The sequence below is a fragment of the Pan troglodytes genome, chromosome 9 (assembly GCF_028858775.2).
Source record: "Pan troglodytes isolate AG18354 chromosome 9, NHGRI_mPanTro3-v2.0_pri, whole genome shotgun sequence".
Taxonomy (NCBI): domain Eukaryota; kingdom Metazoa; phylum Chordata; class Mammalia; order Primates; family Hominidae; genus Pan; species Pan troglodytes.
Genome location: NC_072407.2, coordinates 35353324 through 35370885, shown reverse-complemented (window position 1 = coordinate 35370885; position 17562 = coordinate 35353324). Strand labels below are relative to the sequence as shown.

The following is a 17562-nucleotide window of genomic DNA, read 5'->3' as shown; positions in this document are numbered from 1 at the left end:
AGATAGAAACTTTAAAAAAGGAGCCAGTAGAAATGCTAGATATGAAAATTAGGTAAGAGATCAAGAATTCTTTTAAGAAGTTTGTCAGCAGATGGACACAGTAGAGGAAAAATAAAACCAGTGAACTTTAATCAACATAATCAACATAAAAATTGTTAAATTATTTTAATTCTTTTTAAATACTGTCTTTAAAATCCAGTGTATATTTTACCCTTACAGTCCATCTCAAGTCAGGCTAGCCACACTTCAAGTAATCAACAGCCACATGTGGCTAGTGGCTACTGTTGTTTATTATGTAACAACACCTCTAAATATTTTACATGGATTATTTCATTTAATCCTCCCTTGGCACATATAAGAAAAAGTAACTTGTCCAAATTCTCACAGATAAAGATGGACTCAAGATTCTAACTCAAGCAGCCTGACTCAGATCTCCTGCTCCTAACCATGCTTTTCCACCTCAAATCAAGTTTTTCTGCAATATTACTGAAATGTTCAATTAAATCAAATTAATACCTGGATTCCTGCCACTGGTATCCTATTTTCTGGAAACCTAAATTTGTGGTTTCATATAAAAATTGATTTTTTTCCCCTCATGATTTAAAATCTGAAAGAAAAGACTTACCATTAATATGAGTTTTTGATATTTTTGTTTTAGGTCTGATATATTTGCAGATGGGTCTGCTCCCAGGATGCTGTACCAATCCTTTTTTGGCATCTGCTCAACCGCCATCATCCATGGAACCAGAAGTGGGCCTTCTCAGATTAGCTGAATAGAAATATTAATGACAATTCATCACAGTTTGCCATGTATCTAAGAAAAAATTAAGTACTGCCCTTGTAAATTCTTTAGTATTTAGTCAAGTAAATCATGATTATAATGCAAACCTGAGGAAGCACAGATTTTCATTTAAAATGCCCCAAGAATTCCAGGTATAAGTGTACCGACAAGTACGGAAAACGTGTTAGGTATTTCACGATATATATTTATACTTTAATTAATGAACAGCATTTAAAAAAAGAATTTTATAATGAACCAGGTGGTGTATGAACCTCTAAGAAGGTATTTCTGCTAGTCTTATGATAAAACTGGCACACAAGTAAGCACTCACTAAACACGCTGGAGGAGCTTAATGAATATTTACAAAATGAACGAATAAAAAAAAAGCAAAACAGAACACCAAAGAATTAAAATAAATTTGGGGGCATTCCTTCTGAAAGTTTCTCGTTTGCTTTTCCTCCAGATTGTCTGGAGAGCATGATATGGGAAATAACGTCAGCACCAGCTGGTAGAGAACAAGAGTCCCCTGTTATTGGAGAGGCGCTGAGACCTCGCAAAGACAGAGTGAAACTCTCTACGCGAGGATGCCCCAGTCTTCCACGCTCCAGAAGAGAGACCCTACCAGGAGCCCCAGAAATCAGGCAACCTCTTCCCACAGCTATATACACTTAACGAAACAGCCGGGGCCTCCTCAAGCTCGGGACTTGGGAATCTTCTCCATTCACAGTCGGCTTTACCCACCCAGCCATTGGCGGGCACCCTCTCCGCGCTTTATAGGACATCAGACCTACCTAACTTCACATAGGCGCTGCTACCCACTCCTCGCCTGCTGTCGGCCAGAACTCCGGACCGGCTTCTTCTTCCGCCGGAAGTCACTGTTCCGACGTGTTCGCGTTTCTGGCCGAGCTGATGTGGCCGTGGCACAGCTCAGAAGCGACGCTCCGCCCACCCCGACGCGGTCGCTATGGTAACCGGTCACCGCTTCTATGGAGTGGCGTTTACTACAAGTAAGTTCCCGAACTGTGAAGAAAGGCGCCTTTGGCTTCGCTTTAAGTCTCTCTTGTCCGGGCCCCGCGACTGTCGCTTCTCTCCTCCTCCTCAGCGAGCACCCCCTCGCCATCCCAGGCTTTCCCCGCCTTCTTCAAAGCTTCCTCCGTTTACCGTACCCTGAGCTACTCTCAATCTTTTCGGTTGGTACTTGAACTCTGGGGTGAGAGAGGGGTGCGGGGGCAAGGATGTGAGAAGGATGAGGAGACCTGATGCCACCCTCGTCCCTACAGTTCCTTTACAATGTTCTCATTCGAAAATTAAAAGAACTAAAACCTATGCCAGGTAGAGCTAGATGTGCGGGGGATGGGGTCGGTTTAATTTTTTCTGCAGAAGATATTCGACGTAATTATTAATATTTCTTTAATTACAACCTTAGCAACCAACTTACAACATAAAAACGTTCCAAAATTCTTTCACATTTGCTATTTCACTTCGCTTTCATTTCAACCCAGTGAGACAAGTAAGGCAGGGGCCATTATTCCCATTTTATAGATGAGGAAAGAAATCAAGGATCAAGGCCAAACAGCTAGTTGAGTAGGGGCAGAACAAGGACTCAGCAAGTCTACACATTCCCAGGGCAGCTATGCTATCTTTCAAGCTTACAGAAAAAAGCAGAATGAACTGTTCTTCGAAGCAGTTAGGGGGCACTGCATATGGGCACTGTTGGGGTTTGTTATTGTTGCTGGTAGTGGTGGTGGTGGTGTTTTTCTCACCTTTCTTTCTTCTCCCTTTCTTGATTCCTGTGTTTCCTTTTATTACTTCTTTGTGCTGCTTACTTTACATTAACACCTCTTCCTAGCATTGTACCTGGAGATGAAAACTACATCTTATTTTTGGTCAGCATGACATAAATTTCACTTGGAGATGTTAAAATGGTTTTGTTGTTACTGCTTTGATTTTGCTTTCCTTCTTTTTTAAACTTCTACCAATCTGAGTTTGAGAAGCAGTCAAGATAAACTTAAGCAGAATATATAAAATAATCTCATATGATCAATTATTTAATGATGTTATGAACTATAAAGAATAACTGAATGAAACAAGCAAGTTTAAAAATCTAAAGATGAAAGCATAGATTAGGTTCTCCACAGGGTTTTGTCATGTTTAAAGGCAGATACAAAGAGCATCTGGTTTTAGTCCTGGCTGCATCATACTTTCTTGTGTGGCCTTATGAAAATACCTAAAGCAATGGAATTAAGTAGTGTGGTGAATGCTTTCCTAAACAGTACTGTCAGAATGATGCCACCTTGAACATCTCTAGCCCTCAAACTCCCTTCTGTCCACAGCTTGGTTCTTCCTTGTGTAGGTAGATATGCTCCGGTACTCCAGGTTTTTTGTTTTTTACAGCAAAAGCATTTTATTTTGATTTACTATTTATTAGGTTATTGTGTTACCTTATTTATTTATTGGGGTTTGGAAAGTAAGAAATAGTTTTTTTCCCCAGCAATACCAAATATTTTGTCATTTCATCTCTACATACTTTAGTTTGCATCCCTAAAATGTACCAACTTTTTATTTTATCTCCATAATGTCATTATTGGACTGTCACATAATATCTAGACCTTACTTACATTTCCACGGTTAATTGAAAATGTCTTTTTCTGGTTGGTTTGCTTGACTCAGAATCAGACAAAATGTACACTTTCCATTTAGCTGTTCTGTCTCTTAAATATCTTTTAAATTATAGCAGCCCCATTTCTTCACTAGAACCTTGTTTTTTTCTTTTCTTGCCATTGGCTTACTGAATGAGAACAGTTGTCTTACACTCTGCTTATACCAAAATAAACTTCTTAAAACAATTTTTACATAAATTTCTGATCATTAAGCTTCCTTCATTTTTCATTTTATACAGCAGTACTTTCCAATAGAAATATAATGTAAGCCATAAGTGCAAGCTACAAAATTAATTAATCTAAAAATTATTAAGGCGATACTTTACATTCTTTTCTCCTACTAAGTCTTCAAAAGCTGGTATGTATTGTGCCCGAACACACCTCAATTTGAACTAGTCACATTTCAAATGCTCAGTAGCCACATGTGACTAGTGGCTACTGTATCTAGCAGGGCAGGTCTAGAGAATAAAGTCCTAACTCCTTAACCTAGCATTCAAGTTACCTCTTCAATATGATCCTTACTTTTCCAACCTCCCCTATTATCTCCATACATTAAACATTTAAACAATTGGATCTTTTCATGGTACTGAAATCAACCCAATAGTCCCACAGACAGGGTTTCGTTTGTTTAGTTTTGTTTATTGGGGTTTTTTAAATTAATAAACATAGAAATGGACACTTCTTTTCTGAAAGCTTGAAACTTGCACTTGTTTTATCTTTTTGTTTGCTTGTTTGAGACAGAGTCTTGCCCCGGTGTCCAGTCTGGAGTGCAGTGGCACGATCTCAGCTCACTGCAGCCTCTACCTCCCAGGCTCAAGTCATCTGCCCACCTCAGATTCCCAAGTAGTTGGGACCACAGGTGCATGCCACTATGCCTGGCTAATGTTTGTATTTTTTTTTGTAGAGATGGAGTTTCACCATGTTGGCCAGGCTGGTCTGGAACTCTTGAGCTCAAACAATCTGCCTGCCTCAGCCTCCCAAAGTGCTGAGATTACAGGCATGCGCCACTGCGCCCAGCCACATTTTGTTGATCTTTATCTCAGTTCCTTCCTCAAGAAAGGATGCCCAGACCTCTCAACAAGTATCAAAGAGCTGAAACTCACCAGATTACTGCATCTAGACAGTGATATGCCAGACCCCTCATTCTTCGTTATTGTTTCCTTACCCTTCCTTAGTTCCTGTTTTCTCATACGTAGTTAACATTTCTTCCCTGTTATATAAAACCCTAATTTTAGTCAGTGAGGAAGATGAATTTGACACTGATGTCCCATCTCCTTGGCTGCAGCATCTGATTAAAGCCTTCTTCTTTGACAATGATCATTGTCTCAGTGATTGACTTTTTGGGTGGTAAGCAGCAAGACATAGATGGAACTCCTGGTGTTTGGGTAACAGCATTTCATCAATAATTGTGTTCAAATGCTTCTCCTTACTTATAACACCCTAATTCTTTTCTTCCTCCTATCAGAGTAATCCCTGCTTTAAGGCCTATCTCTTCCATCAAGCCTTTTATGATGGCCTGGTCCTTAGAACTTACTGCCGCCTCTCAACTTTCATAGCAAGTCCTTTGTATATCACAGTATATTGTTTTCCTTAGAATATATTCTGATTCCCCAGTTGGGTTGCAAGCTTTCTGAGAGTAAGAACACCTCTCCAGAGAAACTAAGAACCAGCTATCTTGCCTCATTCTCTGGAGTTCTAATGATACATAGCTCTAATAGTTTTGTTTCTCAGTATCTTATATTTAAAAGGCAATTTATCCATTTTATGTGAAACTTACATAGTGGAAATATAAACTATGTTAGTATCATGGTTAAGAGCATGAACTCTAGAGTCAGAACATATGTGTTTAGTCCAGGCTTTTCCTCTTACGGCTATGTGAACTTAATTCATCTCTTTTCTTTGGTTTCTTCCTCTGTAATATGGGAGTAATAATAGTATTTCCCTCATAGATTTGTTGTGGGAATTAAATGAGATAGTTGTGCCTGAAAGTAGTAAGTATTCAGTAAAGGTTAGCTATTGTTGTTATTATTAATTAATAATATTTGTTGCACATTTGATATATTAGAATGTTGGACATTCATAACAGTATTTTAGGAATTTCCAAAGAGAGCAAATGACAGCAAGAAACAATTGAATTGGAAAAATAAAATCAAACCCAAATATTTGTTGAACTGTACATTTGGTTGGACTTCAGAATAAATTAAAAGGATAGGCAAAACTTTAGTTTGCGTCATCAGCATCTAACATAACCAAGGTAGGCGTATATTAAATATTTGATTCCCAGATGATTGATCAAGTGCTATAGATGTAGCTAGATATATCAGGAGTTTAAGATCCTTTGTCATGATGATAGCAAAAAATGACATTGTTATTAAATCTATCACTTTGGTACATGCCTGCCCGTAAACTAATGTCTACCAGACATTCACAAATTCTTAATTTGATGTCATACTAGTCAATTGTGCTTCTCATTGATGGATAATAATGGAAATCTATATCTATATTATATAGATGTATACATATAGTGTACTTCTGCTAATTATTTCCTATTCAGGATTATATTTACTTGGCTTTTTTGGTAGTTCCATCACCAACTATTCCTTCATTTCCTTGATTTTTATTTCTGAATTTTAGGATTTTTATACCAGTGAACTAAGCTGTATTTAAGTACCATGGGATATGATGGTTATGTTCCAAAATTGAATGATTGTCTCTAGAGCAACTTATAATCTACTGGGAAGATAGAAAAACCACCAAAAACTAGCTAGTTATTTGATTTTTAAAAGTCAATGATATATATACAGCCTTCATTCACCTATTGACTCAATCGACAAATATTTGTTGAGTGTCTCTTATGTACCCCACACTCCGTTAGTTACAAGAGACACAAAACAAAGTTGACTGTAGTCCTCTCAAAAGCTTAGTTTATCTGGGTAAACAGACATTTAAAAAGGAACTGAAATAACTGTAGGAAGTACTATGCCAGAGGAAATACCAGGTGCTGTGACATTAATTAATAACTTGCAGGTATACTAATACGTAGAATAGATTACTTGAATGATTAAAATCCTTGAATCAAGATGAAGCTAATCCAGGAAGATGTATGAAATGTTAAGTTTTAAATAGTGTTTTGAAGGAAGGGAGAGGTGAATGACTAGGATGAAAGAAACTTCCTTTCTTCTTTTTTTTTTTTTTGGCAGATTAACATAAAGCTTTAGATAGTATTGAGAATCAGCTCTAATGAATAATCCTAGCTCATCTTTTAGAAATGGTTTTCATTTTTCCCTTTGTTGGTTGTCTTAACTCAGTCTATTATCTGCTTTGCCATTTTGACAATAGTCATCATCGATGAACTTTCATTGAGTTTGTGCAAGGCAGTACACTAAGCAGGAGAGAAAGAGGAAGAGGTAAATACTTTTTGCGGGCACCACACTTGTTGCTGTGTTTTTCTTGTTTTTTAGCATTATGTGTCAGTTCTTTCTAACTTTTTTCAGACCTCTTATAGGTCTTTATCTTATCTGAGATTTTTGTTCCTGTTTTCCTATCTTCACATCTGATGTTTTAATCATTCCATGAGCCTATTAAAAATATTGTCTGTAATCCATCTTCTATTTATCTTTAGTAGTCATACAAATACCAACTTGTTTTTTCCCCCATTCACTTGTTTGCCCTTTTCTCTTTTTTCTTATCACCACTCTGGTTTTTCTATGCACTTTCCAACTACACTGAAATTTGTGGTGATCTCTTCCAGTCATGTGGGGATATGCATTTATATACAGAAGCTCCTTGACATGTGATGGGATTATCTCTGATAAGCCCATTTTAAGTTGAAAATATTATTAGTGCCTTAATACATCTAGCCTACTGCACATCATAGCTTAACCTAGCCTACTTTAATTGTGCTCAGAACACTTTCTTTAGCCTACAGTTGGGCAAAATCATGTAGCACACACTACACCATAGAGTATTGGTTGTTTACCCTCAGAGAGTGCATGGTTCACTGGCAGCTGCTGCTCCCTGCCACTGCCCAGCATCATGAGAAATTATTTTGCTACCTATCACTAGCCTGGGAAGAGATCAAAATTCAAAGTGTGGCTTCTACTGAATATGTATTCAGTAGAATACACACCATGTAAAGTCAAAAAACTGTTAATCAAACCATCCTAAGTCAGGTACTGGCTGTACTGTTTTTTAAAGCATGCTACTTTCTCTATTTTAGTTTTTTAATCCTGAATTTTTTTCGAAAAGTTTATTTTTGTCATGTAATTGACTTACAGAAGAAAGGTTAATCTGAATGATCAAGGGGTGTTAATTTGTGGGTTAAAATGTGTTAAACAGTTGATTTGAAGTCTGTTTAAGTCAATTAGAGAGTATAATGAAGATGTTTCCAGGGTGTTATGGAACCTTTTGAAGTTAAGTGTGGAATTCACTAGTGTATATTAACTATGGCACCTGGCTAAACATGTTATTGCATTCAGGTTTTTTAATTTGTGTGAATTCTAATAGGTATGAATGGGTCAACATATATAGAAGTTTGACTTTATTAATGAGCCTCATCTTTTGTTATAGGAAATTAAATTCATGACTTAATTCATCATTAGCAATGGAAAACATAATTAGTATCATTGTTATCTTTGTTACTTGCATATTTTTCTAAAATATAAGGTAATGACTCTTGTTTTAAAATAAGATTAGTGTCATTATTATAGGTTTTTAAATGCTAAGTATCTCATATGGAAGAGTAGAATTCATAAAGACATATAAAATGTTGTGTGCTCACTTAAAGAAATGATTTATTTCCTCCCCTAAAATTACATGAAGTAAAATTATGAGACATGTTAGTGTTGGTTAATATTTTCAAAGATTTCAAAATAGTTAATATTATTACACACAGTTTAATATTACTATGCTCAAATTCAGTCATTGAATATAATTTTTGTATGATGGTAGCATTATTTAAGATGATTAAGCATTACAACTTCAACAGTTTAAATCCACAAGAGATATGAAAGTAAAAATCAGATTTTAAAATACATTCTTCATTTAGCATCAGGGTTACTATAGTCTGTTTTTTATTACTTATGTCAGTTTACTAGTAATAAACACATTTAGCATTTCAGCTTCTTGCAACCTTTCAGTTTAATTAGTTAGAGACTGAGAAAAACAGGTCTTGTATGCTAAAGGGATTTCTGCAATGATGGATTAAATGCCAAAATAATGAAACCACACATCTTAAAAAATATACTGAAGAATAGATGTTTTCTGATGAATTTCCACAAAATATCATATTTTTATAATACTTCCAGCAATTCATAGTATTACTTTTTAATCTACTGTAGAAGCACCATGACTCTAGTCTTTTGTAGCTCATTAGCAATTTCTTTAATGAGTTTTTTGGTGTGATAGATAGTTAAAGTAACAGACAAATGACAGATTGTTTGCCTTTAATGATTTCCCTGTTTCAAGCCCATTACAAAGCAATTAGAAATCTGACAGCATTTTCACTCTGCATTACTGATCGTCTGAAGTGATGAGGAATGAGAGGTGGTGAATATTAATTGTATATTTTCATATGATTATCATAAATTACTACCTTGTCTGATGTGCTGCAGGTGAAGCGGGAGCATTAGAGAAAGGCAGTCAGATACATTAATTTCAAAGACTGTATGTTTTTTTAAAAAATCTTTGTAGTATAAATCCTAGTCTGCAATGTTAGTCTCTATGAATATTCCTCTATCACTATTAAATTAACTGTTTTTAGTTTCTATCTATATTTGGGACAACTGAAGTTTTCTTATTTGAATACAAGAAAAGGAAAGGTTATTCCATAGTACAATGTACCTGTATCTATTTAAATTTAGAATCTTAAAAATCTGTGAATTTTGTTGATTTATATATTACATATATATACATAATATTCAGAAATTTCAGTATAGAGAAAGATACTCTTAGAAATAGGTCATAGTTTAGCGTTAGGCTAAAGTCAGGTAATCCTGCAAAAGAAGAGGTAGGAAAGTGTAGCCAAATGTAGAATGAGATATTTCTAGGCCCTCTGTAACAGTTCGTTTGATGTTAGCCCACAATATATCCTGTTTTTCTAGTTTCTTGCCTCAGGTAGATGTAGCTAAGACTGTCATCAGGATGCAAGTGCTGTTGTTACTTAGTTCCTGCATTGGATTTGGAGCAAATGCTGGTCCAGAAACTAGATACAGTAAGAATTAGCAAGCCTAGAGCATTTTAAATGATTAGAGGCTGGGTGCGCTGGCTCACGCCTGTAATCCCAGCACTTTGGGAGGCTGAGGTGGGTGGATCACTCGAGGTCAGGAGTTTGAGACCAGCCTGGCCAACATGGTGAAACCACATCTCTACTAAAAATACAAAAATTAGCCGTGTGTGGTGGTGCATGCCTGTAGTGCCAGCTACTCAGAGGCTGAGGCAGGAGAATGGCTTGAACCTGGGAGGCAGAGGTTGCAGTGAGTTGAGATCACACCACTGCACTCCAGCCTGGGCAACAGGGCAAGACTCTTGTCTTAAAAAAAAAAGATGAGAAATATATTTGGTTCAATTTTACTAACGTAAATTAGTTTATATTTTACTGTCTCTCTAAAGATAGGTATTGGTAATCGACATGTAATGAGTTGAGTTGAATTTCTTTGTGCTAATGAGGCTGTGTCTTCATTCAGTCCTTCCTTTTGGACCTTTTTGCTCTGGTTTAATCTGTGGAATTCCATCCCTTGCAGATGCATGCCATCTTGGATCCATCTTTATGGATCTTTATTTATGAAGAAGGTAATATGATTATAAATCAATAAAATGGATTTTTTACATGCTACTTTAAAACTGTTCTTTTTATTTTATATTCAATTGTATGTGTTTGCATTTTATATATACTTAAAGTAAAAGTGTTAGGCCTTCACAGATGAACTTTTTGGGTTTTGGAAAGTTGAGAACCATCTGAAATTCATTACATAGTTACTGAGGGAAAAGTTAGGTATCATAATGAAAAAGCAAATAATCAGTAAAAGGGATTCAGTCTCCAGCATTTAGTAGCCCAATTTAATAATCTTGGTACTGACTAAGATTTCCAAATGTATTAATTACTCTCCATATCTGATGACCTCCCAAGATTTTGCTTCACAGGGACCTCCTTTATCTATAGAGTAGGTCCAACTAACATACAACTTACGGAATCAGAATGGTGATTCCAAATCCCCTCAACTCTTTTCTGATGGTATTCCTTACCTTAGTGTTAGTCTAGACTTTTAAGTCAATCCTTTCTACAGCTCCACCAATTATCCTTTGCTTCTCTTTCCACTTCTAACATACCACTAATCAACACAGTTACAGTAGTTCTCCCTTATCAGTGGTTTCAGTTAATCATGGTTACCAGTTTGAAAATAGGTAAGTATTGTAAAATGAGATATTTTGAGACAGAGAACAGAGTCACATAACTTTATTACAGTATATTATTATAATTGTTCTATTTTATTATTAGTTATTTGCTGTTAATCTCTTACTGTGGCTAATTTATAAGTTAAACTTTATCATATTTATATATGATAGGAAAAAACATAGTATATATAGGGTTTGATACTATACTGTATACATTTCTAGGCATCCACTGGGGGTTCTTGGATCATATCCCTTGCAGATAAGCAGAGGAAGAAATACTGTACTTGACTTTTGGCCAAAGTCTCCACATCTTTCTTTAGAGGAGTTGGTTTGGAAAACTTACATATTTTTCCTGTGACAGAGAACAGCTATCCATACCTTGGTATGTATTAATAGGAACCTGGGCTGTCTAACTGTGGCATTGTTAACAAACCAGTAGCTGAGGAAGCAAACAATCTGAAACTGTAAGTTATAAATAGCTGTATCTTCTCTGATAACAAAGAGTCTCTGGAATACTTTCTACCATGTCTAGACATGTTTTCTTGGACAATTCAGGAGGCAGACCTAAATACAAAAATAGGAACTAACATTTTAAATTAACAAGCACTTTTACATATTGCGTATGTTTTCATTTGATCCTTTTAACAGTCCTGTGAGGTAGGTAAGGCAGATACCATTATCATACACATAAAGGAATGAGACTGGGAAGAGACAGAGGCAAAAATTCAAACCCAAGTCAGTTGAGTTCAGATCTGTTGCATTTTCTGCCATACCACCTTAGCTCTTATATGTAAAAGCTCTTCTATTAAATGACTAAAATTTTAGAGACAGAGAACTTTAGAGTTTCTCCCTTTTATCAGTATCTCACACCCCAATATTTTAGACAGGTAGGGAAAATGTACAGAAAAGAGTTTAGGATTTACCACAGGTCTGGCCTCAAACTAGGACCAGAACTTCAGAACTTTGTGATCCAGTCCCAGTGGTCTTTGCATTACAGTGCACTACTTCCATGTTTCCTGAAGCTACAGGGACATTTTCTTTCTTTTTTTTTTCTGTTATTATACTTTAAGTTTTAGGGTACATGTGCACAATGTGCAGGTTAGTTACATATGTATACATGTGACATGCTGGTGCGCTGCACCCACTAACTTGTCATCTAGCATTAGGTATATCTCCCAATGCTATCCCTTCCCCCTCCCCCCACCCCACAACAGTCCCCAGAGTGTGATGTTCCCCTTCCTGTGTCCATGTGTTCTCATTGTTCAATTCCCACCTATGAGTGAGAATATGCAGTGTTTGGTTTTTTGTTCTTGCGATAGTTTACCAAGGATGATTTCCAATTTCATCCATGTCCCAACAAAGGACATGAACTCATCATTTTTTATGGCTGCATAGTATTCCATGGTGTATATGTGCCACACTTTCTTAATCCAGTCTATCATTGTTGGACATTTGGGTTGGTTCCAAGTCTTTGCTATTGTGAATAATGCCGCAATAAACATACGTGTGCATGTGTCTTTATAGCAGCATGATTTATAGTCCTTTGGGTATATACCCAGTAATGGGATGGCTGGGTCAAATGGTATTTCTAGTTCTAGATCCCTGAGGAATCGCCACACTGACTCCCACAATGGTTGAACTAGTTTACAGTCCCACCAACAGTGTAAAAGTGTTCCTATTTCTCCACATCCTCTCCAGCACCTGTTGTTTCCTGACTTTTTAATGATTGCCATTCTAACTGGTGTGAGATGATATCTCATTGTGGTTTTGATTTGCATTTCTCTGATGGCCAGTGATGGTGAGCATTTTTCATGTGTTTTTTGGCTGCATAAATGTCTTCTTTTGAGAAGTGTCTGTTCATGTCCTTTGCCCACTTTTTGATGGGGTTGTTTGTTTTTTTCTTGTAAATTTGTTTGAGTTCTTTGTAGATTCTGGATATTAGCCCTTTGTCAGATGAGTAGGTTGCGAAAATTTTCTCCCATTTTGTGGGTTGCCTGTTCACTCTGATGGTAGTTTCTTTTGCTGTGCAGAAGCTCTTTAGTTTAGTTAGATCCCATTTGTCAATTTTGGCTTTTGTTGCCATTGCTTTTGGTGTTTTAGACATGAAGTCCTTGCCCATGCCTATGTCCTGAATGGTAATGCCTAGGTTTTCTTCTGGGGTTTTTATGGTTTTAGGTCTAACGTTTAAGTCTTTAATCCATCTTGAATTGATTTTTGTATAAGGTGTAAGGAAGGGGTCCAGTTTCAGCTTTCTACATATGGCTAGCCAGTTTTCCCAGCACCATTTATTAAATAGGGAATCCTTTCCCCATTGCTTGTTTTTCTCAGGTTTGTCAAAGATCAGATACTTGTAGATATGCAGCATTATTTCTGAGGGCTCTGTTCTGTTCCATTGATCTATATCTCTGTTTTGGTACCAGTACCATGCTGTTTTGGTTACTGTAGCCTTGTAGTATAGTTTGAAGTCAGGTAGCGTGATGTCTCCAGCTTTGTTCCTTTGGCTTAGGATTGACTTGACAATGCGGGCTCTTTTTTGGTTCCATATGAACTTCAAAGTAGTTTTTTCCAATTCTGTGAAGAAAGTCATTGGTAGCTTGATGGGGATGGCATTGAATCTATAAATTACCTTGGGCAGTATGGCCATTTTCACGATGTTGATTCTTCCTACCCATGAGCATGGAATGTTCTTCCATTTGTTTGTATCCTCTTTCATTTCATTGAGCAGTGGTTTGTAGTTCTCCTTGAAGAGGTCCTTCACATCCCTTGTAAGTTGGATTCCTAGGTATTTTATTCTCTTTGAAGCAATTGTGAATGGGAGTTCACTCATGATTTGGCTCTCTGTTTGTCTGTTATTGGTATATAAGAATGCTTGTGATTTTTGTACACTGATTTTGTATCCTGAGACTTTGCTGAAGTTGCTTATCAGCTTAAGGAGATTTTGGGCTGAGACGATGGGGTTTACTAGATATACAATCATGTCATCTGCAAACAGGGACAATTTGACTTCCTCTTTTCCTAATTGAATACCCTTTATTTCCTTCTCCTGCCTAATTGCCCTGGCCAGAACTTCCAACACTATGTTGAATAGGAGTGGTGAGAGAGGGCATCCCTGTCTTGTGCCAATTTTCAAAGGGATTGCTTCCCATTTTTGCCCATTCAGTATGATATTGGCTGTGGGTTTGTCATAGATAGCTCTTATTATTTTGAGATACGTCCCATCAATACCTAATTTATTGAGAGTTTTTAGCATGAAGGGTTGTTGAATTTTGTCAAAGGCCTTTTCTGCATCTATTGAGATAATCATGTGGTTTTTGTCTTTGGTTCTGTTTATATGCTGGATTACATTTATTGATTTGCGTATATTGAACCAGCCTTGCATCCCAGGGATGAAGCCCACTTGATCATGGTGGATAAGCTTTTTGATGTGCTGCTGGATTCAGTTTGCCAGTATTTTATTGAGGATTTTAGCATCAGTGTTCATCAGGGATATTGGTCTAAAATTCTCTTTTTTGGTTGTGTCTCTGCCCGGCTTTGGTATCAGGATGATGCTGCCCTCATAAAATGAGTTAGGGAGGATTCCCTCTTTTTCTATTGATTGGAATAGTTTCAGAAGGAATGGTACCAGTTCCTCCTTGTACCTCTGGTAGAATTCGGCTGTGAATCCATCTGGTCCTGCACTCTTTTTGGTTGGTAAGCTATTGATTATTGCCACAATTTCAGCTCCTGTTGTTGGTCTATTCAGAGATTCAACTTCTTCCTGGTTTAGTCTTGGGAGAGTGTATGTGTCGAGGAATTTATCCATTTCTTCTAGATTTTCTAGTTTATTTGCGTAGAGGTGTTTGTAGTATTCTCTGATGGTAGTTTGTATTTCTGTGGGATCGGTGGTGATATCCCCTTTATCATTTTTTATTGCGTCTATTTGATTCTTCTCTCTTTTTTTCTTTATTAGTCTTACTAGCGGTCTATCAATTTTGTTGATCCTTTCAAAAAACCAGCTCCTGGATTCATTAATTTTTTGAAGGGTTTTTTGTGTCTCTATTTCCTTCAGTTCTGCTGTGATTTTAGTTATTTCTTGCCTTCTGGTAGCTTTTGAATGTGTTTGCTCTTGCTTTTCTAGTTCTTTTAATTGTGATGTTAGGGTGTCAATTTTGGATCTTTCCTGCTTTCTCTTGTGGGCATTTAGTGCTATAAATTTCCCTCTACATACTGCTTTGAATGTGTCCCAGACATTCTGGTATGTTGTGTCTTTGTTCTCGTTGGTTTCAAGGAACATCTTTATTTCTGCCTTCATTTCGTTATGTACCCAGTAGTCATTCAGGAGCAGGTTGTTCAGTTTCCATGTAGTTGAGCGGTTTTGAGTGAGTTTCTTAATCCTGAGTTCTAGTTTCTTTAGCTACATTTTCTTCAGTTATTAACTTAAATTATTTGTTAGAGTCTTGGCTTGGTAAATATAAAAATTCCCCCTTGTTCTTTTTTTTTTTTGTTATAAAATAAAGTCAGTTTTATCTGGCATAGCTTTTTTATACTGTAGCTATCTCCTCTAAACATTCTGGAATGACCTAAGGTAAGAGGGGAAGAAAAGAGTGTGACTCACTTGTTTTGAGAGAGCTGAGAGAAGAGCGATTGGGAATAGTTACTCATTCCCATTTCCTTTTGGATATACCGGTACAAATAACGCCTTGGGGCACTCTTCCCTTACTAGCCTGGGAACATCCCTGATTGAATGTTTCCCTGGTATGGAGGCTTAGAAAGAAAGTTAAGATCATCAGCCAGGTGCGGTAGCTCCCACCAGTAGTCCCAGCACCTTGGGAAGTCGAGGCAGGCAGATCACTTGAGGTCGGGAGCTCGAGACCGGCCTGGCCAACATGGTGAAACCCTGTCTCTACTAAAAATACAAAAAATTAGCCGGGCGTGGTGGTGGGTGCCTGTAATCCCAGCTACTCAGGAGGCTGAGGCAGGAGAATCGCTTGAACCTGGGAGGCAGAGATTGCAGTGAGCAGAGATTGTGCCACTGCACTCCAGCCTAGGCAGCAGAGCAAGACTCTGACTTAAAAAAAAGAAAAAAGAAAAAGAATGTTAAGATCAAACAGTAATTCAGTAACCAAACATTTTTTTTCTAAGATAACTAAATTATTATTTTAAATGTTTGAATGGTGACAGAGATTGGGAAAAGAGGTATGTCAATTACATAATGAGGAACAACAAGTCTCCTGGTTCGTAGGTAGCTCAGTTCAACATACTGTTGGCTCTTGCCTGATTCTGTAATACAAGCCAAATGTTTGACTTCCTTTCCCCAGTGAGGCCTCTTTCCAGCGTAGTCATGTTCCCAGCCCTCTCGTGTAGTCAGCCAGCTGGTCTCATGACAGAGATTTCTTGTCATGAAAAGTGAGTTCATCCCTTGACTCCACACAATTGATTTTTACATTATTTCTCCTGTAACCAAATAAGAGGTATTCTTCACACTCTTCAAGTTTCAAGTGTTTGTTCCAACACTTATATTTTAAGCACCACTCCAATATTGATTACCCTCTCTAGCCATAGAAAATCCTTTCAATTCATTCACAAAGTGCATCCTTGTTCCCTCAAAATTTCTACCTAATTTGAGTTTATATTTACAGTGGTGTTGCACTGTTGTCCCAGTGCAACACCACTTAGTTGAATTAACAAGTCATTTAAGAGCTCTACAGGGAAAAAAAGGTCAAAAGTTGAGGGAAAAAAATAAGGAAATACCTTTTTTAAAATTTCACAGCTCTCAGAGACTTGACATGATGGAATCAAAATGTAAAGTAAACCAAGATTCCTGACTGTCAGTCATCAGTAAAAAGACTGACTTTATTCTGAAACAGATCCTTAAAAGAGAGATGCATCAGTAGCCATTGGTCTAGCGTTCAAGTCAGTTTTTAAATTCCTTTCTTCCTAAATCATTTTTCCCTATCCTACTGAATTGGAGAAGGGAATAAAAAGGCTTACGACATTGAAATAGACTACACTGTTCACTTTTTGCGTGATAATATGACCTGTCATTCTATCATAGAAAGCTACTAAGTTCATCTGGCATGTTTGGCTCTTCTGTTACTATATTCATGCCCCCAGTTAAACTAAGCTGTATAATTACCAAAATAATTTCCCCCTTGCTTTAAAAATGGATATCGCTTTTCCAGTTTCCAATGACATCTTTACATCATTTTGAGATGGTGAAAGCAGAGAGATTTAGTTAAAAAGAGTTGATAGGAAAGAGAAGAGGAATAAAAAGATATTCTTTCCTTTTGCAGTACTCACATCCATGTGACCTATTCTGTGTTGACAGTCATAAATATTTGACTCATAATTTTTTTTGGTTTGTTTGTTTTTGAGACAGAGTCTCGCTCTGTCACCAGGCTGGAGTGCAGTGGCGCGATCTCGGCTCACTGCAACCTCTGCCTCCCAGGTTCAGGAGATTCTCCTGCCTCAGCCTCCTGAGTAGCTGGTACTACAGGCACATGCCACCACACCCGGCTAATTTTTGTATTTTTAGTAGAGACAGGATTTCACCATGTTGGCCGGGATGGTCTCTATCTCCTGACCTCGTGATCCTCCCACCTTGGCCTCCCAAAGTGCTGGGATTACAGGCGTGAGCCACCGCACCTGGCCTTTGACTCATATTTTAACTCACTTTTGGACTTCTTAAAGTTTGAACTAACTATCCCTTCAAGAAAAAAAAGAAAAATCTTACAATGTACTTCTTAGAGA

General features: G+C 37.2%; 2 protein-coding genes across 14 annotated transcripts in view; one reads left to right on the top strand and one right to left on the bottom strand.

The window, feature by feature from the left end:
- DNAJC24 (DnaJ heat shock protein family (Hsp40) member C24) overlaps window positions 1-1662 on the bottom strand; it is a 62991-nt gene extending 61329 nt beyond the window's left edge. For all 3 annotated transcript variants that reach the window (XR_010147526.1, XR_001707225.4, XM_001141859.6), the window contains exons 1-2: window positions 1573-1662; window positions 626-769 (exon numbers count right to left, since the gene is read on the bottom strand). Coding sequence is in view for 1 of the 3 variants with exons in the window: in XM_001141859.6 (XP_001141859.1) it covers window positions 626-736 (111 nt within the window). In the remaining 2 variants the exon portion in view is untranslated. The remainder of the gene's footprint in view (window positions 1-625; window positions 770-1572) is intronic.
- Window positions 1663-1675: 13 nt separating this feature from the next.
- Window positions 1676-17562, top strand: part of DCDC1 (doublecortin domain containing 1) — a 490806-nt gene continuing 474919 nt past the window's right edge. For 6 of the 11 annotated variants that reach the window (XM_009460183.4, XM_016920610.3, XM_016920609.3 and 3 more), the window contains exon 1: window positions 1676-1788. The gene's annotated coding sequence lies outside the window, so the exon portion shown is untranslated. Of the gene's footprint in view, window positions 1972-11055; window positions 11216-17562 lie in introns of all 11 variants that reach the window. The other 5 variants (XM_054662184.2, XM_063783960.1, XM_054662185.2 and 2 more) reach the window with 5 other exon arrangements.